Here is a 25769-nt window from a genome sequence, read left to right on the forward strand (position 1 = left end):
GGCCTTAGCAAACACAGATCCTCGCAGCTCTCCTTGTCCTCTACAGTCATCTCAAGAGAAATGTCAGAGCTTGAGTGTAGGAAGCTGGAGGAGAAGCAGCGACTAATCTCAGGACTGCCTTCTCTGGGGACTACAGGAAATGAGGTGGGGTGGGGTTGGGAGCCACGTGGGGTGTGGTCGCTTTATCTTTTGCCTGTTTCCAACATTCCCAGTTTGCAGAGGTTACCCCCTCCTTCACCAAAGGGCAAGCTTTCCAGCAGGGGGCTCCAGTACCTGTGAGTGACCAGATGACCCCCTTGGAGGTGGTGAGAGTGAGAGCTGCCCAACACCCTGCAACCTCGGCCCGACCCGCTCCCTGCTGCCCTGCAGGCGGAGTGCCCAAGGTCCGGCAGGGACTCACCTACGTACTCGCCCCTGGTGAAGGGCAGGGCGGGGTGAACTGTCCGTGTCTCCTGCTCCGCAGGGGGCGGCTCGTAGCTGTCGTCCCCGGCCTCCTCAGCTGGCAGCACGTACATCTCTGAGTCCGAGTGCTCATCTGGGTTTTCATAGTCGCTGTCCTGCGAGTGCAGACACCATGCTCAGGGCCGCATGCATTCTTAGGGGGCCAGAGCTGCTCCCCCAGCAGAGGGGCAAGAAAGCGAGGCTGGGAGGGGCTGGCTAAGCAGGGTTAGGCAGCTGTTAGTGGCAACGCTGGGGTTGAAGCCAGGCCTTTTTGTTTCCAAAATGTATCACCTGGACTGTATCCTGGGGAAACGTGTGGGCATCTAACCCCGAGGGTGGCTGAATTCTGTGTGTCTGCAAAGAACAGCCAGAGGTAAAATATATCTCGAGAAGACAGAAAAAGGACCCAATAAAATAAAATAGCCAAATAGGTTTTATTAACCATAATGTTGATGGTTGAGGAAAATGTAAGTTTATTAAGAGAGGGTAAGAGGAAGCTCAGGAATACAGACACCTTTGAGGAGATGAGGTCTATTTGTTTTAAACAAAGCTGGAAAGCTTCAGGGATGAGGACTTCAAACCGATTCAGTCCATTCTCTTTCTTTTTTGAAATCTTGAGGCACTTATGCCAACTAAGACTTTTATTATTATTACTATTTATTTTATGGCCACACCACATGGCGTGCAGGATCTTAGTTCCCTGACCCGGGATTGAACCTATGCCCCCTGCAGGGGAAGCTCAGAGTCTTAACCACTGGACCACCAGATAAATCCCTCTTTCTGTTTCTTTTTTTAATATGCATTTTATTTAAGTCCATCTTGAAAATACATTGACCCAGTCCAAAGTTCACACAGTTCACAAGGAAGAAGGTCTTCCCAGCTGCTCAGTTCCTCTCCCCTCAGGCAAATAGAGCTACTAGCTTCTTGTGCATTTTGTGTGATTTTTTTTTTTTCTGCATGCAGCGCACACGTATATTAACATACTCATGTGCAGGAAATCTTTGATTCAGGACTTAAGAGGTCCTCTGACCTCTGTGCCCACTGTTCCCACACACCGCCTGACACAATGCTTCATCCAAACACGATTTTCCACTGAATCGATGATGCACCTGCCTTCTGGTCTGACAATTGTGTAACACTAAAATGGATGTTGGGCTTCCTTCAGAGCTGAATCCTCAGGGCCCGTGACGGGGCCAGCCCATGATAGGCGCCCAGGACGTTGGGAACAGGCAGAGGAGTCAATGAGTGCCCACTGCGCTTTCCTCCTCAGCTGGAAGGGAGATGGAGGGTAAGGGGTGGGAGGGGGAAAGAGAAAGGAGGCTGCAGAGAGCGTCTCCCAGGTGGCTGGAGGCGCCTGGGAGACAGACGAAAAGGAGGAGAGAGCCCAGAGGAGGGTGCTTCTCCTTAACCCTGGCGTGGGGGAGACAGGAAGGGACACATGAGAAAACCACTGTAGGGAGATTTTCCAAAACCCTAGGTCAGAAATAGCAGATGGGAATGTAAAACTAGGCTGAATAAAATAATGATAATAGTGATTATTATTATAACCAACATTTGTATGCACTGCATACCTCACTAATCCCTCACCACAAGCATAGGAGATAGTATTTTTTTTAATCCCATTTTACAGTTGAGGAAACTGAGGCACAGAGGAGTTGAGTAATTCTGAGTCTGCAATCTGTGATCTGGGGAAATCAGTGATGATTCCCAGGCAGGGGGCCTTGGAGATAGAGTAGGAGTGAAAGGGTGGGCTGGAGGGGAGGCTTAAGAGGGCAAGACCCTGGCTTCCTAAGCCAGGGACCCTCTTTCCAGGCCAAGGACCTGATCACTGCTGTTGTGACATTCCAGGGTGATGTCAGTATGAATACTGAGAAACAGTTGCTTTAATAGACATACAGAAAGTGAAAGAACCAGTGGGCAGCCAGACACATGTGCCTGAGCTGGGGATGGCGTGGGCATCCCACTTTGTTTCAGTTTTTTCTCGGAGCAGAGGTGGGCTTCATGGACTTAATTACCTGGAGGCTGAGGATTGGTGTGCATAATGGGGAAGGTTCTGGCGTCCTTGCCGCCCCTCCAGCAGAGCAGTCTGACTGAGAGGAACAGGTGGGCAGAGGTGGCATAGAGAGTATAGGAAGAGAGACCCCATGTCAGCTGTTCCTAGCAGCCATCCTCTGACACAGGCCTGCCCACCAGATTGTGCCCCCCATGAAGACCGGACTGAGATGCAAATCTAGGACCCAGCACAGGACCTGCTACAGGGTAGGTGCCCACCCACCGTAATTGGAATGGATGAGTGCATTGATGCTGCCTGGGCTCTGAGGGGACTGAGGAGGAGGGAATGGCTGCTCAGAAGTCCTGAGCTGGCCCTTCATTTGGAAAGTCTCTTTGTGGGAGATGTACCATGAGCCTCTCCTACTTAAGCACCATAGAATGCATTGAATGCCTTCTCATCAAGAGGATTACAAGAGAATCTGTTCAAACTTCTGAGAGTTTTAACGGATCCTCCCCCAAGAAGTTATTCTAAATTATGACAAAATTCATTTGTTAATTCATTAATTCACTCAATACTTGAGGAAGTGCAATACTTTGGACAGTCTGATGGGAACTCTGAAGGGAGGGACTGTGTTATCAGACAAAAATCTTGCCAAATTGACCATTCCTTCATTCATTTAATCAGAATTTATTCACCTACTCTGTACCAGCTTGACTCTGAGCATAGTCCCCGGCCTCACAGAGCTTATATGTTAGCAGGAGAGACCAACAACAAACAAATAATTAATAATAAATAAATAATCAGGTGGATGAAAATCTGTCCCTGGTGACGGCACTGAAGGGGGGTTCAGAGAAGGGTGCACAGGTCTGCATGGGTCGAATGTCATCAGGTCTGGAGGCTTTATCAACAAGTCTGGATTTCATTCCATGTACAAAGGGAATCCAATAAGGATAGTGAATGACTGTGAGTGAATGTTCAGTCAATTCATGTTACAGCTGATGGGCTTTCCTGGAGTCTCAGTAGGTAAAAAATCCACCTGCAAGGCAGGAGACCTGGGTTCGATCCCTGGGTCTGGAAGATCCCCCTGAGAAAGAGATGGCAACCCACTCCAGTAATCTTGCCTGGGAAATCCCATGGAGAGGGGAGCCTGCTGGGCTGCAGTCCATGGGGTCGCACAGAGCTGGACGCAAGATAGCGACTGAACCACCACCATAGCTGGTACTTCCGTTTTGGTTGTTTGACTTGGGGACATAAGTCATTCCCTCCTCTTCAGGCTGATTTTATTTTATGTTTTCTAAGTCCCCAATGTGTGTACTTTTCATCCAGCGAGCGAGCTCAGTTTTCTTGGCTGCCTGGTCCAGCTTCTTCAACTTTGCTTCAGATGTGACTTGGTGGTGCTGCCAGCAGGGGGCGCAGCTGCAGCGCTTCTGAGGGATCAGTGCCTCCCTCAGAAGTTCCTCCCTCAGGAGCTCCATGTCTGAGTGACCCACAGAGAGGCCACCTCCTCCCTTCTTTATAAAAATCTTTTCTCTGCAGTTGAAAAGGGAAGAACTCCGGTCTCCTAATACTCAGAATAAAATCCAGGCGGGTGTAAACAGTGTGGAGCTGGGCTCAGGCTGAGTTCTGGGCACTGGACAGGAGTCCTGGGTTCTCATTCTACTGGGCCTTTGAGAAATTGAGACTGTTAGCAAGTCATTTTCATGCTCTTGGCCTCAGTTTCCACAGGGGATATGTGGTTGTATGGAGGCCCTCTGGGATCCCTTCCAGACATGAAGCTCACAGACTAGAGAAGACTAACTTTCTGCGGGAATATGATATATGAGGAATTATCATCGTGCCCAGGAGTTTTTAGGATGTCTTGTCGCTTGAAGACTCAGCTCCAAAGAGCTCTATGGGCTGCAGAGCCGTCTTGAAGGGGTTCACAGTTAATTCAGACAGACCACTCCAATGTCGTCAGGTCAGGGAGGGCCCTCTCAACCTGAAGCCCTCCGAGTTTGTTCGTATCCTTTTGGTCATAGCAAGCCTCTTGGGTTTGAAAAACCTGGTTCTGAGATCTGGGTTTGACTTTTTGAACCACAAGTACTTACCCTCTCCATGCCTTGGTTTCTTTGCCTATAAAATGGGCAGGACTGATGTCCAAACTGTTTAACCACTAATATGGCTCAGGTGCTGACCATGACCTTGAAGAGTGTCCCAGAGGCTCCCTGATGTGCCAGGCATTCACGCTTCAGTTGTTGGTTTGATTAGGGCTCCTGGCAGGAACCAAGCAGTGATGGGACACTGGGGAATTCAGGGCAAAAGCATTTGCCAACTGATTGGGAAATATTCAAACACTTAAACATCTTTTTTTGGTTCTGAATACCAGTAGAAAATGGGGATAAGAATGCCGACTCATAGGGCTGTGGTGAGGATTACATGAAACGGTAGGTGTAAAGCTCCTAGCCCGGCACAATGTGGTGCTGGCCCAAGTCAGCCTAGTGCTGTCTTGCCTGTTGGTGGCCCTTCCAGCCCAGCTATCTCCCGTCTGTGATGGGCAGCTGACTGCCAGCATTTCATTCAGAAACAAGTCCTTATAAAGACCTCCCAGGGGCCATGGTGAAAATGGTACCCTTCTCATCCCAGGAACAAATACTCACGAAGTCATCTGACCACTGCTCCTCTTCATCGGCTGGTCTCTCTGAAATGGCATGTTGGAAGCAAAATGAACAATAGAAATTTTTGCCGGCCAGCTCCACCCTGTCCACGAGCGCCCTGTACCTGCCTGCCCTGCCCTTGGGCCACATGCTCCCATCTGCTAGGCCTGAAGCAGTTATTACAGTCATCTCACATTCATTCCTTTTGAATCTTTTTCTAAAAAACAGTTAATTTTTGAAGTATTAGTAAAAGTCCCACTAGGGCAGAGAAATGGTAACTCTGACCCTTAACGTCTTTGTCAAGGGACATTTTTGAACCTTGGAATAGCAATCCATACTGTCCTGCTTCCTCATATATTTTTTTAATCAACATGTGGATGGTGTAGTAGGAAGAGCCCTGGACAGGGAGTCAGAGAGACCTAAATTCTCATCCAGGCTGTAACTTCTCTGCACCTCTTCAATTTTTAGATCTATAATATAAAATTCAAGATCTCTAAAAGGGGATCACTTCCATGATTCTCTCTGGCTCTAACACTGACTTTTTTATTAAAAAAATTTTTTCCCCATGTGTTACTACATGCTGGGCAATATTATCAGAGCTTCATATTCACTTCATTTTCTCAAAAACCGTATGAGGAAACTGAGGCCTAGAGAAGATGAATCTTTTGCCCAAGATCATGTAGTAAACGGTAAAGTCAGGAGTTGAGCCCTGCAGGTTGACTGACTTCCAAGTGCATGCTCTGAACCTCAGCACCACGCTGCTCTTGCTGGCCTTGGGCTCCAGGGTGCAGCCACTGTCTTAGGCTCTCCAGCAGGTGTAAAAATGGATGTGACAGGTCTTGAGCAGCTTGTGATCTTGAAGAATGAAATAGGCCTGGATTATGATAGCCAAGGAGACTCTTTGACCCCTTTTCCTCCAAAACACATTTAGAGTTTGAGAAGCTTAGCATCAATCCCATCACATAAACTGACCTTAGAGGCTAAATAAAATTCTCTCAATTAGGCCCAAGTTCAGATGGTAGAGTGGCTTCAATGAGTGCACCATAGAGGACCACATCTCTCTGCCTACCCCACTGAGCCATTGTGGCTAGAGGACTTGATGGATGGTCCCTGAATCCCCCAGAACCTCAATAGAAACTTTTCTTGCCATTTCTGCCACAGGAGACCACTGATTCCAGCTCTAGGCAGTTCCACAGAGGCACAAGGAAAAGAATTATGGAGATGAAGTGAGAGCAGGAAGGAGGTCTTGTATCAGAACGACCACATTTTAAGAAATGACAGCAACAGCAACTCTCTCTTGAGAAAAACGTGATAGACACAAAGAAGGAGCTTCATTCTACAAGTGGATCAAACTTTGACATGAACAGAAAGTAATTCTTATGAATTATTTTCATAATTGGGCTGACCTATACCAAATGACAGTGTACTCTGATCACTAAGTTGCCAAGAATCCTTGGAAGAATAGGTGAACGAGTCTTCCCAATATGCCAATATTGCCCCAATGGAAGTACATTTCTAATACCTTAACTCTGAGGATAACTGAAGGTCAAAATGTACAGCAGCAAGATGCTATTGTTTCAACCATTTAAAACAGAAACATTTATAAGATATTTTTATAAGACACACTTCCTTGGCTTGGTCAACCCTGGAGTCAGGATCCGCTTGATCATCAGCTAGTGCAAAAAGCAGCTGTAGCTGTCATCTAACTAGCTTTCCTGTCTCTATGATCTTCAATTCATCCTTCCGGCTGTTTCTAGTTATTTTCTTAAAATAGAAATTGGCTCATGCTGCCCCTTTCCTCAAGAATCATCATTGGCTCCCTACGGGATAGTGTCAAGCTTCTGTGTCAACACATTCACACACCTGTACCTACTCTCCCTCCCTTGCTCACTTACAGTGATGCCGGAGAGCTTGCCCCTCCATCCTGGGCTTTTGATAGTTCTCCGCTCTGCTCACGCTGCTCCCCCAGCCCATCTCCCTCCTTCCGTGGAAACCCCTGGCGTCCCTCCTCCATGAGGTCCTCTCCAGTCCCTCTGGGTTATGGGTTATGACCTCGTAGATGCTGCTGGCACCTTGTGACATGTACTTCATCTGACCTAAGAGACACAACTTAGTGTCTCTGTACTGAAAAGCAAGCCCTATTTATCTTTGGGTCTGGATGCCATTTTGCATTTGTAATTCTGCACTAATACTGAAATAAAAGCATAAGCCAGTAAATGAATTGAATGAGTGAAAATGAGGATAGTAATAAGAGATTCCATCATTGAATATTTCCTGCGTGCTGGGTGCTAGGGGAAGTATTATGAATGTATTTCTTTGTTTATCGTCAAAACAGTCTCCATTGTAGGTGCCTTATTATTTGTTTTATAGGCAAGGAAACTGAGGCTAAGAGAGGTTGCAAAACCTGTCTGAGGCACACGGCTAGTGAGTGTGGGGACTGGATTGGAGGCCAAGCTGTGTTGGCTTCTGCAGCTGAAATCTCATGTGAACGGCCTGGCCCTCCACTGAGCATTCAGATAAAACCCAGGAGAAACAGACATTGTGGTGCATCGCGACAGAAAACAGAGAAAAGCATCAGGAGGTAGAGGCTATTTGCGTGGCACCCCACCTTCCCCCAGCTACATCTGTCCTCTGGCACAGCGTCACACTTATCAAGCCATTGCCCAGACCGAAAAGCATAGCAATCCAAAGTACTAGATCCAAGAAGCGGGAGGTTTTCCAGCATCTCAGGGAGACTACCAATGTGTGTGTGTGGTAGTTTTAGACCCAAGCTCCCTGGGTTCAAATCCTGGCTCTGCTCTTTATTACCTGCTTGGCAATGGACCAGTACCTCAATTGTTTAAAGCTCAATTTCCTCGTCTGTAAAACAAGGATAAGAATAGTGCTGCCTCATGTTTTTATGAGAATCAAGTAATATAATACATGTGAAATGTTTTGCAAAGCCTGACCGCATTAAATGCTATGTTAATGTTACTCATATTGTCTTAATAAATCCTCAAAATGATACCAATTCAATTTCACTCTAATGGTAATCACACAGCATTTTTACCACAAAGAAATGGATCCAAGAACTCTCTAGTATGTAGCCAGTGAAATTTTCAGGAGGGTAAGTTCAAGCTGAATATGAGCCAGATGGTGTGGGGTTGCAGCCCCTCCTAGGGAGCTGAGATGTTGGTTGGGCCTCCTTGTCAGGGAAAGCCTTTTCTGTTGTGTTATGTAACTGGTTTGGGGTTTAGCCTCTATTTACCGTGTCATAATCCCAGGTTTCCCTGGTGGCTCAGATGTTAAAGAATCTGCCTGGAATGCAGGAGACCCGGGTTCAATCCCTGGGTCAGGAAGATCCCCTGAAGAATGAAATGGCAACCCCTTCCAGTATTCTGGCCTGGAGAATTCCATGGTCTATATAGTCCATGGAGTTGCAAAGAGTCAGACATGACTGAGCGACTTTCACTTCACTCACTGTCTCCACCAGTGGTAAAGAATCTGCCTGCCAATGCAGGAGGCATAAGAAACATGAGTTTGATACCTGGGTCAGGAAGATTCTCTGGAGAAGAAGATGGCAACCCACTCCAGTATTCTTGCCTGGAGAATTCCATGGACAGAGGAGCCTGGTGAACTACAGTCCTTTGGGTCTCAAAGAGCTGGACACAACTGAGCATGCGCGCACACACACACACACGCATGCATAATTCTCACAATAACCTGAGGGATGGACATACTTATCACCAGATAAGGAATGTGAGGCTCAAGGAAGTTACAAAACTTTCCTAGGTTCAGTGATTAAGGGGCAAAGCCAATTCTGACCCAGGCCTAAAGACCCCAGAGGCTGAGATCTTCTCACTGAGCCCAGCCTCTACATGAAATAAAAGACCTAGAGTATAGAGAAATTTTCACAGATCAGACTGAGGACAATCTGAGGTGGTATAAAATTTCCTGGTGTATGTCCAGCAGCCGATCATAATTCCAGGTGCTGAGAGAATTTGGAGAAACGTGCACTCGTTGAGGGCCGAGAGGTTACCGAGGCTGTGTGCCCAAGGCAGGCTGCAACTAGGCCTTAAAGGAGAATGGTGATGAAGGAGGGCGTCCTCCTTCCACCCTCAAGATGTGGGCTTAGGTGTCAGTCCCAGAAGCACAGCTTAGCCAGTGGAAGGAAGGGGCATCCATAAGGCACAGCCATGCACAGAATGGATGAGCTGCACTGGAGAATCACAGGGAAATACGCTGACAGGTAAACAAAGCTCGGTTCGCTGCCAGCCAGGGGGATGCTCCAGCCTCAGTGGGTACTGCAGTTTCCAGTGACAAGGTGGAGAGGGGGAGGCTGACAAGGATGGAGTCTGAGTAACTCGACAACCCACTCCAGTATTCTTGCCTGGAAAATCCCACGGACAGAGGAGCCTCATGGGCTACAGTCCCAAAGGTCACAAAGAGTCGGACACAATTGATGACTAATACAAAGGTGTGATGAGACAGAGTCTGAACCAGACTGGGGGTTCTTGGGAATGGGGAGAGATGGCTGGAAGGACAGTAAAGGACTCTGTGTTGAGAGCTTGAGGGAAAGGGTAAAAGGAGATGGTGTGGATGTCATCTCTTGCTTGGGTGTCCTCAGGGGCCCCAGAAACCCTGGGTGGACCTGGTGTCCTCCGAGTGGTGGGCACTGAGGTGCAGTCCACAACTGCCTGTCCACACGTGTCCTCCACTCTGGTCCTGATCTCACTCTAGAGGCTGTGCTCTGGGCCACTGGGCCCTGCACAGTTCTCCTCTTGCAGAGAGGGATGCAAGCAACCAGTGGGGAGGCTTGCAGTGCGACACAGGAAGCAGAGAGGAGGGAGGGTGGTCTAGCTGCGGCGGTGGGGACAGACACAGGGAAGGAACGGAAAGCGGAACTACCGAGGCTGCGGGGGAGGCAGCGAGCTGACAGTCCCTCGGTACACCCAGAGGAGAAAGGGATGTGACTTAGTGTGCAGAGCTGAGGCCAAAGCTAGCCTCTGCCAGACTGACTGGGAGTGGTGACTTGCACTAAATCCTTAACATCTTAGAAATTCCCTTTATCTGTATGATCATCCACCTTTCACAGGGCCCTGTGAATGTGTCTGTGTATGCGGAAATGGGGGGAAGGGTCCTGGCTCAGTTATCAGCTGTCTGTATGACCCCGGGCACTCACGGTGGCTCTCTGCTCTCCAGAGTCCCTAAGATGAGAAGTTTGGGTTGGGTGATCTTTCTAGGTTTTAAAATACCTTTGAGTGCAAGTTTCATTCCTCTATTCTTAGTTGCATGAGTCATAACTAATGTTGAATACAGCTCTTCCCATGTTCAGCTTTGCTGGTACCAGTTAGGAGTAACCAGGGAGACGAAAGATCAAATGAATGCTAGCTCTACTAGTGACACCAGGACAGGAGAAAAAGCAAGCTATATTTCATTCTCAAAAGCAAGTTATATTTCAGGCAAAGGGTTGTTATGCATGCTTTGCGCTTCTGTGGAGGGCATTTACTCAGCAATCGCTTTCTAAGTATCTTCCTTTGCCCTGAGGTCTCCCCACTTTATCATTGCTCTGATCTCCCTGCCTGACATCAGTGGGGGAGGAGAAGGTGGCCCTCTGGGGACATGACAACAGCCCCTGGGTATCAGGGCCCCAGCGTACAGGGAGAGAGGCCTGTTCAGTTCTGACCTCTGGGGTGTTTGCAGAGTGACCTGAGGAGCTTCTGCAGTGACCCCACAAGACTCCAGGTGCCCCACAACTGATCTCCCCTTCCCACCCTCCCTCTCTAGTCAGACCTCAGACTCAGAGATACAGGAAGCTGTTCAGCTCTGAAAGTTCAAGAAGCAGGTGGCTACTTGAACTTAATATTAGAAGCTCTGGGGCTTTCAGGATAATAAATAAGAAATATCCTGGAAAAGTGTAACCATCCTAAATTGGGTTAAAGGGAGGAACAATGGAATGGAAGCCTGGGGTGGGTCTTTTTTAGTGGACAGGTTACTGAATGTTCCTGAGACACATTTCCCTCATTTGTGAAACCAAGATAGCCATTTCTCTTTAATGCACTAATGAGAGATTAGGGTGCTAGTGGTAAAGAACCCACCTGCCAATTCAGGAAACATAAGAGTTTGATCCCTGGGTCAGGAAGATCCCCTGGAGGAGGAGAGGGCAACCCACTCCAGTATTCATGTCTGGAGAATACCATGGACAGAAGAGCCTGGCAGGCTACAATCCAGAGGGTCACAAAGAATCAGACACGACTGAAGTAACTTAGCACAAGCACAGTGAGAGATTAAATGAGCAAAGCTATGGTTTTTTCAGTAGTTATGTATTGATGTGAGAGCTGGACCATAAAGAAAGCTGTTCAGGTCAGTTCAGTTGCTCAGTCATGTCTGACTCTTTGCAACCCCATGAACCGCAGCACGCCAGGCCTCCCTGTCCATCACCAAATCCTGGAGTCCACCCAAACCCATGTCCATAGAGTCGATGATGCCATCCAACCATCTCATCCTCTGTCATCCCCTTCTCCTCCTGCCTTCAATCTTTCCCAGCATCAGGGTCTTTTCAAATGAGTCGGCTCTTTGCATGAGGTGGCCAAAGTCTTGGAGTTTCAGCTTCAACATCAGTCCTTCCAACGAACACCCAGGACTGACCTCCGTTAGGTTGGACTAGTTGGATCTCCTTGCAGTCCAAGGGATGCTCAAGAGTCTTCTCCAACACCACAGTTCAAAAGCATCAATTCTTCTTTGCTCAGCTTTCTTTATAGTCCAACTCTCACATCCATACATGACTACTGGAAAGAAAGCTGAGCAGTGAAGAATTGATACTTTTGAGCTATGGTGTTGGAAAAGACTCTTGAGACTCCCTTAGACTGCAAGGAGATCCAACCAGTCAATTCTAAAGGAAATCAGTCCTGAATGGTCATTGGAAGGACTGATGCTGAAGTTGAAACTCCAATACTTTGGCCACATGATGTGAAGAGCTGACTAATTAAAAAAGACCTTGATCCTAGGAAAGATTGAAGGCAGGAGGAGAAGGGGATGACAGAGGATGAGATAGTTTGGACAACATCACTAACTCGCTGGACATGAGTTTGAGCAAGCTCCAGGAGTTGGTGATGGACAAGAAAGTCTGGTGTGCCGCAGTCCATGGGGTCACAAAGAGTTGGACGTGACTGAGTGAATGAACTGAACTGAACTGAACTGAATGTCTATAAAGAGCTTAGCACAACATCCAGGTCACAGTAAACACCCAGTATGTTCTAAATAGTTTCCCTTCCCCAGTCAATGCCAGCTGCGCAGGAATAATACAGTTTGCTTGGTGGACAGTGATGTTCCTGCAAACAATGTTCTTTCCTCAGAGCCCAGGTAGATTGTGGGGTCTGGAGTGAAAGCAGTAGGCTGCACACTGGCCTAACCCGCTTGCATCTGTAGGAGGTCCAGGCCTCCAGTGTTTGTAAGATTCAAGCTTTGTCCTTCCACGTTCTAATGAGAGGAACTGTGATGACGCTTCTGCTGACCTCTAGGGGGCTCTGGCCATTTCTATCCTCTGCTTTCTGAAGGTCAGCATCACCAAGGTCAACACACTCTCCACCTTGGCTTAATGGGTTTGGGAAGCCATTAGCTTCCGGGACTGGACAGGGGACATAAATCTATCAGCCAGAGCAAACAGGTGGGGCTGCTTCAGAAGTCTTGGGTGGACCAAATCTGCATAGGTCTCTCAGAAGCACTTGACTGGCTTTCTGGACTCAGGAGGTCTGGTGGGCTAGTGTCTCCAAACACTGGGGCCTCCAATGTCCTTGAAGACTCTGTGGGTTCAGGGGAAACTGTCAGGGCTGGTTTCTGAGGCCTCAGCTTGCAGCTGCACAAGGACCTCAAGGCTCAGGAGAAATAGCCTGAAATGCTCCTGGGACATGAGTTGGTGGGGGGGCAGGAAGTGGCAAGGGGGGTATTAACTGCAGGTGATGATGGTAGTCTTGCCGAAAGGACCTTTTCCAGGGATTGAGCGTAAAAGCAGGGAGACTAGGCAAGACTATATTGGTCTGTTGCAACAATAGGATACATTTTGGAGATTCTAGAATTTCAGTAGATTTGTCTTTCAGTTTAGGAGAATCAATAAGGACAGAGTTGGTGATTTATAGCAGGCCTTCTCAAATTTAATACACATTCAAACTCTCTGGCGTTCTTGTTAAAACACAAATTCTGATCCAGCAGTTCTAGGGTGGAGCAGAGATTCTGCATTTCTAACAAGCTCCTGGGTGATGCTGATGCTGATGCTGCCAGGCTAGGAATTACATTTCTGGGGCTTCCCTGGTGGCTCAGACGGTAAAGAATCTGCCTGCAGTGTGGGCGACCTGGGTTCGATCCTGGGTGGGGAAGATTGCTTGGAGAAGGAACTGGCAACTCACTTCAGTATTGTTGCCTGGAGAAATCCACAGAGGAGCCTGGTGGACTACAGTCCATCGGGTCACACAGAGTCGGTTGTGACTGAGTGACTGGCTCGTACACACACACACACACACACAGACATTCACACCCACACACACACAGAGCAAAGACTTAGAAGACCTGACCACATTTCAGGGTCATAAGAGAGATTAAGTACAAAGGTACTGATATCAAGACTATTTGGGGAGTTTCAGGGAAGAGAGCAGGTGTCCGAGGTCAAGCAAGGGAACATTTCTGAGCATCAGGGAGATTGAAAGCAGTGGAGTCCTAAAGTTAGGGAAGATTAGGAGAGACTGCTTCATCACTAGGCTCTGGGCTCCCAGGACTTGTTTCTGCCAGAGTGTTGGCTCTGGTGAGAACCTAACAGGTTTTCTGGTTCAGCCCTGCATGATTGAGAAACGAGAAAAGAGTTGTCCAAGGTTACACAGCCATTTAGTGGCTGAACCTTGAAGGATCTTGTTTGTGGGTCCTCTTGATGATGATGTAAAACCATGAAAATATTTAAGCAAAGGTATTTCAGAACAGTTCTCTGGTGGAGACTAAAAAAGACCCCATGAAATTAATAATTCAGGGGACTACTTAGAGCCTTTTGTTCTAGGATAAGCAAGAGATGAGCAGAGTCTGAGCTATAACTTTGTAAATAGAAAGGGGCAAAAATATTTGAGAGATATTTAAAGAGAATAAATCAGATTTTGAGTTTGATTTTTATTTTTTTTAGAGGTTGAGTGAAGAGGAGGAATCAAGAATGATCTCCAGCGTGTGTGGTTAGGCAAAAGGGTAAGTAAATCGTGAATGTTCCCTGTTTTCTGCCCAAGTGAAAGGTAGAGGAAAAGAAGGGACCTGGGCGAGGGGATGAACAAGGAGACAGTTGAATGTGAGAGGACCATCAGGAGACATCCATCCTAAAGTCAGATAGATCGAATTGCCTGAGCTCCTAATGTTTGTGTTTAGCATCTCCAGTGCCATTGGGTCATCTACAAAGTAACAAATGTTCTTGCTAACTCTCCAGGTTTCAAATTGAATGGCTCCCTCTCAGAGAGACCTTCCCTGACTACTCAAGTTGTTCCCCTACCATTATAGATTTCCTGTCACTGTGTCTGCCATCTTCCTTCACAGCAGTTACCACGTTTGGATATTTGTGTTTACCAGTTTGCATTCTGATTTATTATCTGATTCCCCACTAGTCATTAGGTTCTTTTAGGTCCAGGACTATATTTTGTTTCTCATTATATATCTAGCACAGTGAGCATCAAACAGGACATTAGTGTAATATTTGTGGAGGTAATCAAAGAATGTGTGGTAGAGCTGAAGCACCTGGAGATGTTTATTTTAGAAAGAAACCATTCAAATGACCTAACATCTTATTCTATTCCTTGAAGTTGCACAGAACAACTCTATTTCCACTTTTTAAAATTTTTTAAATCTTGCACTGTGTGGCTACCAGGACAGACTTAGGAAGCCACAGGAAAGGGATCACATCTACATTGCTCCAGGGCTGTCTCTTCCTCATGGGCTCAAACAGGCTTGGGAGGTCATCACAGGAGGTTTCCAAGTGGAAAGGGAGCCCTGTGTGTGGTGTGTGGGAGTGGGGTAACTTTAAGCAATGGATTGGATGTTAGACTATATGACCTCTGGGCCCCCTTTTAAACCTGAGATCCCATGATTCCACATTTTTCAGTCAAGCCTTTGGGCTTAACAGGTGCAGTCTACTTTGACTTCTTTTCTTTTTTGGAACTCTGAGGGGGGGGAATGTATTTGTTTTTATCAATTTTTGATTAGGTAGATTTTAGACAAGACGGGGTATGTTCAAGGTGATATGGCCATAGACAAACTGGGTAGATTTTAAAGGTCAGGGTACTTAATTCTTTTAGCTCCAAATTGCAAAGGAATCCCCGGTCAACTCTCTAGACTTGCTGACTGATTGGCATTGTGAGGTCAATAAATCCTCTCTCACCTAGAGAGTTCTAAAAATGGGTCCCGTGAGTCAGTGACCAGACTTGATATGCCAGTCAGCATTTCTCAGTGTGATAAAATTTCATTAGTGCTCAAGGAAAACTCAACTATCTGATTTAATACTATCTTAATCAGTGGTAGAAAAAAAATAAAATAGTCATCATTCTTTAAGGTTGAGGTTTGGTTTCAGTTGTCATTCTGTAGAGGAAGAGTTATCATCAGTGTCTGTAGTCCTGTGGTTCTCAGTGAGGGCTGGATAGACCTGTCCACATCCAGGACATCCTTATATTTTAGAAAGTAAATGAGATTTTAGACCTACCTGCCCAATGCATCTTTTCTAGACAAGGAAATTGTGATGGAAAATCTATTTAGCTTCAGTTCAGTTCAGTTCAGTCACTCAGTCATGTCCAACTCTTTTTGACCCCATGGACTGCAGCACACCAGGCTTCCCTGTCTATCACCAACTTCTGGAGTTACTCAAACTCATGTCCATCAAGTCAGTGATGCCATCCAACCATTTCATCCTCTGTTGTCCCCTTCTCCTCCTGCCTTCAATCTTTCCCTGCATCAGGGTCTTTTCAAATGAGTCAGCTCTTTGCATGAGGTGGCCAAAGTCTTGGAGTTTCAGCTTCAACATCAGTCCTTCCAATGAACACCCAGGATTGACCTCCTTTAGGATGGACTGGTTGGATCTCCTTGCAATCCAAGGGACTCTCAAGAGTCTTCTCCAACACTTCAAAAGCATCAATTCTTTGGTGCTCAGCTTTTTTTATAGTCCAACTCTCACATCCATACATAACTATTGGAAAAACCATAGCTTTGACTAGACGGACCTTTGTTGGCAAAGTAATATCTCTGATTTTTAATATGCTGTCTAGGTTGGTCATAGCTTTTCTTCCAAGGAACATCTACAGTGATTGTGGAGCCCTAAAAAAATAAAGTCTCTCACTGTTTCCCCATCTATTTGCCATGAACTGATAGGATTGGATGTCATGACCTTAGTTTTCTGAATGTTGAGTTTTAAACCAACTTTTTTACTCTCCTCTTTCACTTTCATCAAGAGGCTCTTAAGTTCTTCACTTTCTGCCATAAGAGTGGTGTTATCTGCATATCTGAGGTTATTGATATTTCTCCTGGAAATCTTGATTCCAGTTTGTGCTTCCTCCAGCCCAGCGTTTCTCATGATATACTCTACATATAAGTTAAATAAGCAGGGTGACAATATACAGCCTTGACGTACTCCTTTCCCAATTTGGAACCAGCCTGTTGTTCCATGTCCAGTTCTAACTGTTACTTCTTGATCTGCAAACAGATTTCTCAGGAGGCAGGTCAGGTGGTCTGGTATTCCCATCTCTTGAAGAATTTTCCATGGTTTGTTGTGATCCTCACAGTCAAAGGTTTTGGTGTACTTAGCTTTCTATTGTCATAAACCTACCAATCTCCAGACTAGCTCCTCTCCCCTGACAAAGTTAATCCTAGTGGGAATGGGGTTGCAGGGTTAAAACTTGGAGAAGATTGAGTAACTATGTGCCATCAGTAATTTATTTCATGTACACTGCCCCCCTGCCCCCGCCAACCTCATGGACTCTCAAGTATCTATTTTAACAATTCTCTATCTAGGAAGCCATCCATTCCCTACTTCTGCCACATTCTCTGCCTCAAATTAAATTAAATACTGTTGCTATGTACTTCTATAGAACTTTGTGCTTCCCCATCACACTGAATTGTAATTGCTTTTAAAATCATCTATCTTCCCTTCTAGACTATAAATTCTGTGAGTATGGAGACCATATCTATCTTATTTTCATTGTATTTTTACTGAAGACTCTGTATATGCCTGTCGCATGGAAGTTGCTTAATACATATTTGATAAACAGATGAGTGGGTGGATGGATGGACAGATAGAAGGACTACTATATTTCCACTATAGACAGATTACTCTTAAAATTAGAATGGGTTCCTTTGTTTTCAAATGAGTAGAACATGTTCCCTTTTCAAGAAGGAATTATGAACATTAGGTTAGTCAAGAGTCCAAGTAGTTTAGAAATACTCTTACCTGGGGCATAGTCCCTCCGAGGAACACTTGGAGGTGCTTTGACTTTCAGCCTGTAGATAACAAATTAGACAGATGGTCAGTGAGTAGGACAACTGTTGTCAAGGCCCATAATATAAGCAGGTTTAGAGATAATGGGTAGATAACTAACAGAATAATGGTTTCTTTTGAACTCGTCACATTGAAAAACTAAATGTACTGTAAATGTAGTGAAGCCATGAGTCAGCATTTCCTGCCTCTGCCCCTCCCCCCAGTGCACAGTGTGGCTGTGACTCAGCAAAGGTGAGGTGGGGAGGGCAAAGGTGAGGTCGGAAGGTGGACGGGCTCTGAGAGGTCAGAATACTAGTAAGTCCAGAGATCAGAGATTCAAGGACAATAAATGATTGGTTTGATAGGAAGGTAAGAGAAGATGTACTCTATTTTAATAAATAATTCAATAAATGCTTTAAATAATAAGAAAAATGAGCTATAATCAGCTAAAATGCTGAACTAAAATGTCGTAGGTTGGGATGAAATTATTTTTTGTGCTATTGAAAAAAATGCCAAATAAGTGAGCAGTGAGTGTCTCCAGGCTGAGGATTGTGATGTTTAGATAAAAGTTGAATTGTTTCAAGCACTCTCAAAACTACTATATTTATGCATATATGAAATATTCTGAATATTCACAAAGCTTTCCCATTCATTAAAAGGAAAAAACTAAAATTACATTTCAAAACATATCCCAGTTTTTAGACTCTTTACAACTTTTGACAACACTTTCCCTTCCATTGTTTGAAATGTGTAAGGTTTGTAGTAAGTTATTATTTTTAATAATAGTTAGCATGTTATGTAAGAATGCTTTGCTTAGTGAAATTTAGACCTATATAAATAAAACCTATATAAAACCCAGTAGCCTTCATTTACTGAAACATCACATCTGTTTACATAAGCTGTGTATAAGCTAACCACTGGGGCTTCCTAGATGGAACTAGTGTTAAAGAACTCGCCTACCAATGCAGGACCCACAAGAGACACAGGTTCGATCCCTGGGTTGAGAAGATCCCCTGGAGGAGGGTGTGAACCCACTCCAGTACTACCAGTACTCTTGCCTGAAGAATCCCATGGACAGAGGAGCCTGGAGGGATACAGTCCATGGGGTCGCAAAGAGTTGGACACCATTGAAGTGACTTAGAGCACACACACACACACACACACACACACGGTAACTATTACATACAAAAATATTTCATTTTGGGGGAAAAAGGTGGTACAGAAAATCATGCTTGATTACAAAAAAAAAAAGCTGATAAGCCAGAACTGTAATGTTGTAAAAATATGATTAATTATATTTGCCTAGAAATTTTTTTTTTGTTTCCTGAAGACTCTCCAGCTATTGTTTCATTTGATTTTCAGCAAGCCAATAGGGCCTGCTGGGAAGACATTGTTGTTAGGCCTAGGATGAGGTCCAGATAGAGAGACTGTCTATGGTAGTGAAGGGAAGAAAAACCAAACCAAAACAGGATCTGGTGCCAGGTCTGTTCATGGAACAGTAAGATTTCAAAAAGCACAAACCAACCATTATATGTTATTGCCGTCTTTTCAAAAAAAGAAAAGAAAGGATATTTTAATACCCCTGAAAGTGTGAGGTCATCATCTCAGAATAAAGGAGCAATTCAAGAGAGGATCCTTGATCTCTGAACATCGACCAGAGATAAGAGGTGTCGTTTGGGCCTCGTTGAGCAACCAGCAGCTGCACGCCAACCCTCAACTCTTTACGGGCCTTCTTTTCTCATTCAGCCATGAACTGGTGACAACTCTGTCATGCTCTCGTGTTAGGAAACCAGTGTGCTCAACTGTGCTTCCTCCTTTGAAGGTGGCACCTGTGGCTTGGTTTTGAGCCAGAGCCTAAGTTCAGGGCACTTCAACCCAAAACAGCCATTGACTTCACCAAAGTGATGACTGGGGCAGTCATATTTTCCAAATAGAGAAGGAAACACAGTTTGTCAAGTATTAGGGGAGAGTGGGCAGAATGAAATAGAAATTATCTGGGATAATTTGAGCTTAATGGCTGCTGTAAATGGAATAAGGAGACATTTTATACAGACGTCATATTATTGAAAGAATTGGTATATTGTAAAATTGGCAGTTGTGAGATAATTAATCTAGAATTGCTAGTGATGGAAACAATGACTGGCAGGGTTCTCTCATTTCAATGAGATTCTATATGTATTAGAAATAAGAAATGGAAATAGTCACACACACATCTCCCAGTCATAAGACAGACTGTGAAGACAGGTTCTTCTCCTGTATGAGATGACCACTGTCCCTCAGGCAGAAGATCATTTTAACTATTTTGTGATGACCAGTTACACATACTGAAACTCATTTACACTGTATAGCCTAAAAACACCATGAAAAGTGATTTATTACTCTTAAGTTTAGCCAAGGCCAAAAAAGAAAAAACAAAAACAAAACTCTGCTCTGAAGCCACAAGGGAATGAACTTTTATCCACTGTTAGTAGTACCTGCAATTCAGGAGACCTAAGTTGGGAAGTTCGGTTCCTAAGCTGGGAAGATCCCCTAGAGAAGGAAATGGCAACCCACTTCAATATTCTTGCTTGGAGAACCCCATGGACAAAGGTCCCTGGCAGGCTACAGTTCATGAGGTTGCAAGAGTCAGGCCTGACTTAATGACCAAACCACCAACAACCAGTAGTACAAAATTTGGGGGCAGCAATTTGGTAATATCAACCAAAATCTCAAGGGCACAAATCCTATCCAGAAGCTAGAGATTTCACTTCATTAGTTTTCTGGTATACTCAAAAGTATGCAGAGGATATTTATTGAAGTATTATTTATGCCAGGTAAACTAAAAGAAATGCCCATAAAACTTTCATAGATATTATCAAATTGTCTTCCAAAATGTACATTTAAACTCCTACTCCTACTTCAAAGAAATCCACCAGTATATAAGTGGTTAAATAAATGATAATATATTTATAGTAGACTATTAATTATCTGTTTAAAAGATTTATGGTTATTTTTATGTGCTAACAAAGAAAAATGCCCACTATATAGCATTAATTAAAACCAACAAACAAAGCAATTTGGTAGAATGTGTGTGTGGCATGATGCCACTCATGATGAAACTGTATGCATGTATGTAATGTATATTTAGGGACTACAACTATGCCAATGCATGTATGTGTGTGTGTAAACATACACATACAGATATTTATACCAAACTCACTCATGCTGTGTCCATTTCTGGGGAGCAAGTTAGGGTGAGAATAGGAGAGGGTGAGAGATTTTTACTTCATGCAATTCTGAACTCTGATTTTTTCCCCTAGTGAATCTGTATTACTTTCATTAAAAAAAAAAAAAAGCCTTAAACAAAAACTTAACAGAATACCATTTCCCCTTTCCTCTTGAGTTAAATTTCGAGTGGCAAATTCAGGTATGCATAATGTACAATTTCTATTCTCTGCAAAAACAAAAACAAAACGTGAGAGGTGTGTGTCTGTGTGTGTGTATGTGTATGAAGATTTGGAATTCTAACTTTCCTTCTCCAAGTGTCCATTGAAAATACCATTTCAAGGTCATAATTGAAAAAGCAGAAATCAAAATATGGAAAACAGTTATGGCATCCTAAAAAAATCAGGATATGTTCTTGCAATTTCTCTTTTGAATTTCTCCAAAACAGAAACGCATCCTAGTGGCCCTTAGCTAAGTGGTCAAAGAAGCTGATTGTCTGGCTTCTATAAACGTCTCTTTTGATGTTTGCCAAGCACCTTGAATGACATAACTCAGCTGTCCGGGAGTGAGAGAGAAAAGCAAGGTGCCTGAGTACCAGCCACTCATTCACCATGTTTCCTGAGTGTGGGTCTGACCACCATGACTCTAGCCGTGAGTAAGAACATGTCACATGCTAGAGAGGTTGTCATTTCTCACCCAGGTAACAGGGAACTTTGTTTTCTTCCACTTACTGCAGGCTGGCAGAAGATGTTATTTACATAAATAAGTGCTCACATAGTGCTATGGCATCTGACTTACTTTTTGATCTTGTTCATTATTCCGCCTTCATTGTTCTTGATATCATGGACCATCTTTTGAAGTTGCCTGTATGAAATGAAGTGAAACATAAAATATTAATAGCTAGGTTGATTTTTAAGTCTACTATCCTTCTTAAGTACAAGAAAAAAGACCCAGATAAATAAACCCCAAGTAGCATGAATTATATTCTATTCAATTAAGCTGGCCATTTACTGCTTGAGCAGAGGGAAGGTGTGACTGAGTCTATAAGGAGTGTGGTCATTGGGCCATGCATTGACCCACTGAAGTCTGGGTTAGTCACAGGCTCTAGGAGAAATTCTGACTCCCAGATCTGTCTGTTGTGAGGAGTGATAAGCTATCAGAAGCCTCACCATTTATTACTTACTGTCCTCAGACCGTACAAAGATGGAGCTACCTTGAAGAACACAGTATAGACAGAAATCAGGCTTAAGATTTTTTTGTGAGGAGGTTAACTTTACTAGGCAGAATCTGGACAAATTGTCACTTAAAAGTCGTACATACACAGAAGTCATAAAGAAACTGATGAATGAATCTGGTTGCATAACTATTTGAAACTTCTGCAGAGCAAAAAGTAATGTGCACAAAAGATAAATACATGCTGGAAGAAACGTTTGCAGCACGTATAAGAACTACGTTTTGATTTAAAAAGCATCTTCTGCTGCTGTTGCTAAGTCGCTTCAGTCGTGTCCGACTCTGTGCGACCCCACAGACAGCAGCCCACCAGGCTCCCCAAGTGGATTGCCATTTCCTTCTCCAATGCATGAAAGTGAAAAGTGAAAGTGAAGTCGCTCAGTCGTGTCCAAGTCTTAGCGACCCCATGGACTGCAGCCTACCAGGCTGCTCCGTCCATGGGATTTTCCAGGCAAGAGTACTGGAGTGGAAAAAAGCATCTTACAACTCAGTAAAAAAAAAAAAAGTTTAACAATTCAATAGAAAAATGAGCAAAAGATGTGAACACAGAGCTAACAGAAAAAAAAATACAAGTAACCAACAGATCGATAAAAAGTTATTTAATATCACTTATATTTAAAGAAATCTAAATGGGAACAGTGAGGTATAATATTCTGATTATCAGACTGGCAAAACTTAATAAGTATAATAATCCCCAGGGTTGGCAAGTATATAAGAATACAGATATTCTTGGGAATATAAATTAATACAATCAGTATCTGTCAAAATGTAAAACCACCTTGCCTTTTGACCTGGAAGTCCCACTGCTAGGAATTTACCTTATGAACGTAGTCACAAACTATACAAACATACATATCAATGTTTATTCCAGATAGGTGTAATAACTCTAATACTTTCTGCCTCTCCCACCAAAACACCTGGAAACAACCTAAATACCCATTGATTATTAAAAGGGAACTTCTTAAATACACATTGATAAAGCCATGAATGGAATACCACAGGCCATAAAATATACATCTCTATTGCTAATATGTAAAAAAAAATCTTGAGATATTATTAAGTTAAATGAAAATGGAGGATGAGATGAAAGAAAAGAAAGAAGGAAAATTCAGAATATGCATGTATGTTTTTGTAGGAAAAAAGACATATATACATGTGTGCTGGTATGTGCATAGCTTTGTAGAAGGATATGCAAAAAATTGTTACATGGTTGTTTTCAAGGCCAATTGTAGTTAGAAAAATTTATGAATTAGAAAAAAGGTCAGCATATAGGACCATGTTTTGTTTTCTTCATAATGACTTTCTAATTTAAAATACATCTAAATAAAATTTCACATGGTTCTGCCTTGAAAGAGTAACATACATGAATTTACCTTTCAGGCAAGGCTTTCCTTTCTTCTGAGGAAACAGTTTCATTGGAAACAATCTATTTCAGGATTGATTAGGAAGAAACTGAATAATTTCAAGTGGGGAGCAGAGGGCACACTAGTTGTAAGCCAGCTATAACCAAGTGGAGTGTCTTTACCCTACTTAATGCCTAACTGGATTGAAGGGCAAAATGAACTGGAGTGAAGGATCCTATCAGAGGTTCGTAAAGAGTGGGACACAGGCAGAGTAATAGGGAGCCAGAGGCTGATTTGTATAAGTGACTTTGCTGTAGGTGTAAATAGTCATATGTAAATTGTTGCAGAAAAGTTTGATGTAATTTTTTCAATTATTCAGCTAGGTAGTTGATGCTTCTTGGCATTTCATAATTACTTTTTATTATAGCAGTTCATAGGGTCACAAAAAGTCAGACACGACTAAGCGACTGAACTGAACTGATTGATTATTAAAATAATTATAATCTATAATTTTAGCAAATGGTTGAATTGTTTCACAAACTACGTGTTTTGTGTTTAAACTTTTTTCCTCCCTCTGCATCTTGTTCACTCAAATCCTGCCATCCACAGACTGCTCAGTTTCAGGGGCCAACCTTGTTACGTGGTACAAGTCGGCATCCCCCAGACCGAGAAGATGTGGTGATACCCTCAGCTCACTTTATCAACTCTTCACACACTGCGTGGTGCACAGCTTTTGCTGCCTTCTTTAGTGTCTTCCGCTCCATTTTGGAGCACTTTTTGTCCTCTAGCACAACTTGGAGGATATGCAATAGCAAAGAAATATGCAACTGGACGGTTTCAGGAGAGGATGCTCTTGAGTTGAACGACAGTTGCTTCACTGTGATAAGCTCTGTGTGGGTGAAAATAGGTAAGGGATAAAGAAGCTGCAGTTTGATTATCCCTTTCAGAGATATTCTTGCAAGGCTAGGAGAATAATGGGATCTCAATGTTTTCATCTTTTAAAGTTGCGAAGAGATAGCCATGCTTATGTTAACAAAATACAATGAAGGAAAAAGCTTGTCTACACATATCTGCATTTTAAAACAGCATTAATATGTTATTTTTAAGCAGTATGACATTTTCACATTCAAAATAGTGAGCAGGTCATATAAATAATTATTATTCCTTATATAAACCAAGCTGAATATTATATTCTCTCCTTTCCTGTTGTTGTAAATTTTTTTTCAAGCTTTTGGGTTAATATCAATAAACTTAGCTATTTACCAGCACACTGGAGTAATGCGGTCCTGACTGAACCAGGATCTCATTTAGATCCCATGATGTCTTGAGAGAGGAAAGATCATTGAAAGTTACAAGCAGTTTTTTGTCTTCAAAGAAGAGTTTAGAGGCTTTAGAATCTGGCAGACTGGTGGTTCTCACACTAAACTGTACCAGAATCACCCAGAGTTCCCTGGAAACCCAGAGTTTCACTCCAACCCCTGGGGTTTCTGATCGGGCAGGTCTGTGGCAGGGCTGGAGAATTTGGATTTCCTACAAGTCCCCAGGTGGTGCTGACTCTACGTGTCAGGAGCCCACCCTTTGAGCACAACTGTGATTGTTGTTGCTGTGATAATCATATCCTTTTCCACTGCAAACATTTCAGTTGTGCCAAAGAAAGCAAATACCTGCTTGCAGAAAATTAAAATCCTCATTAACCCAAGTGCAGAGTTTCAGACAGAGAAACTGATTGGTCAGTTGGGTAACCCAATCTGGACTCATGCTTTACTAGATGGTCACTTCTTTATGGGACTTGATTTTTCTCTGTGTGAATTTAGACTACCTGGTGCCTGTGTATCTTTGTTTAGCTTATAGCCATATGCTTTTTTCTTGAACCATAGTTTGCAGCAGCTGCAGAGTGGAGATAAAGGGCTTATGTGCCCCTCATTCTGTGCAATAATCCAAAAGCTACCAGACCCACTCCCAGCAGAGCACCTGGCTGAGATGTTGCCATTCCTAATACGGTGCTCTAACATGGAAGAACGTAGAATGTGGTGCTGTTAGGACTAAGACACGGCCATAGCCCCATCTGTGGGGGATGGGCTGCCTCACTGTCGCTCATCCTGCAGACTCCAGTCTAGAAACTGCAAGTAGGGGAAATGAGGATGTGGTAGACAGGTCCTGGGCTCTGGTACCAGGATGTCTCCTGTCTGCTTGGGGCCTCCTGGTTGCTGGTCCCTTGACTACAGGTTGAGTTGACGCCTAGAAGCATTCATTCTCACCACACAGAGGCGAGCTGGCCCTTGAAGTATTCTCTGGCTGGGAGCAAAGCAGAGAGAGCCTGAGGTAGGGTCCAGAACACTGGGTGAAGCCTTGACTAGTAACAAAAATAAATCATTCTTTGTGATGTACTTCCCTTTTCTTATTCCTCAAACTTCAGTGAAGTTTTATTACACATTCATAACTCTCTTAGGACTGTGAGGAAATAAGAG

General features: G+C 43.9%; 1 protein-coding gene across 1 annotated transcript in view; it reads right to left on the reverse strand.

The window, feature by feature from the left end:
• BLNK (B cell linker) overlaps positions 1-25769 on the reverse strand; it is a 79541-nt gene that overhangs the window by 35270 nt on the left and 18502 nt on the right. The window contains exons 2-6 of the mRNA XM_052661068.1: positions 21527-21592; positions 17498-17547; positions 5071-5111; positions 733-795; positions 401-557 (exon numbers count right to left, since the gene is read on the reverse strand). Of these exons, the coding sequence (XP_052517028.1) occupies positions 401-557; positions 733-795; positions 5071-5111; positions 17498-17547; positions 21527-21592 (377 nt within the window). The remainder of the gene's footprint in view (positions 1-400; positions 558-732; positions 796-5070; positions 5112-17497; positions 17548-21526; positions 21593-25769) is intronic.

Source organism: Budorcas taxicolor, chromosome 23, assembly GCF_023091745.1.
Source record: "Budorcas taxicolor isolate Tak-1 chromosome 23, Takin1.1, whole genome shotgun sequence".
NCBI lineage: Eukaryota > Metazoa > Chordata > Mammalia > Artiodactyla > Bovidae > Budorcas > Budorcas taxicolor.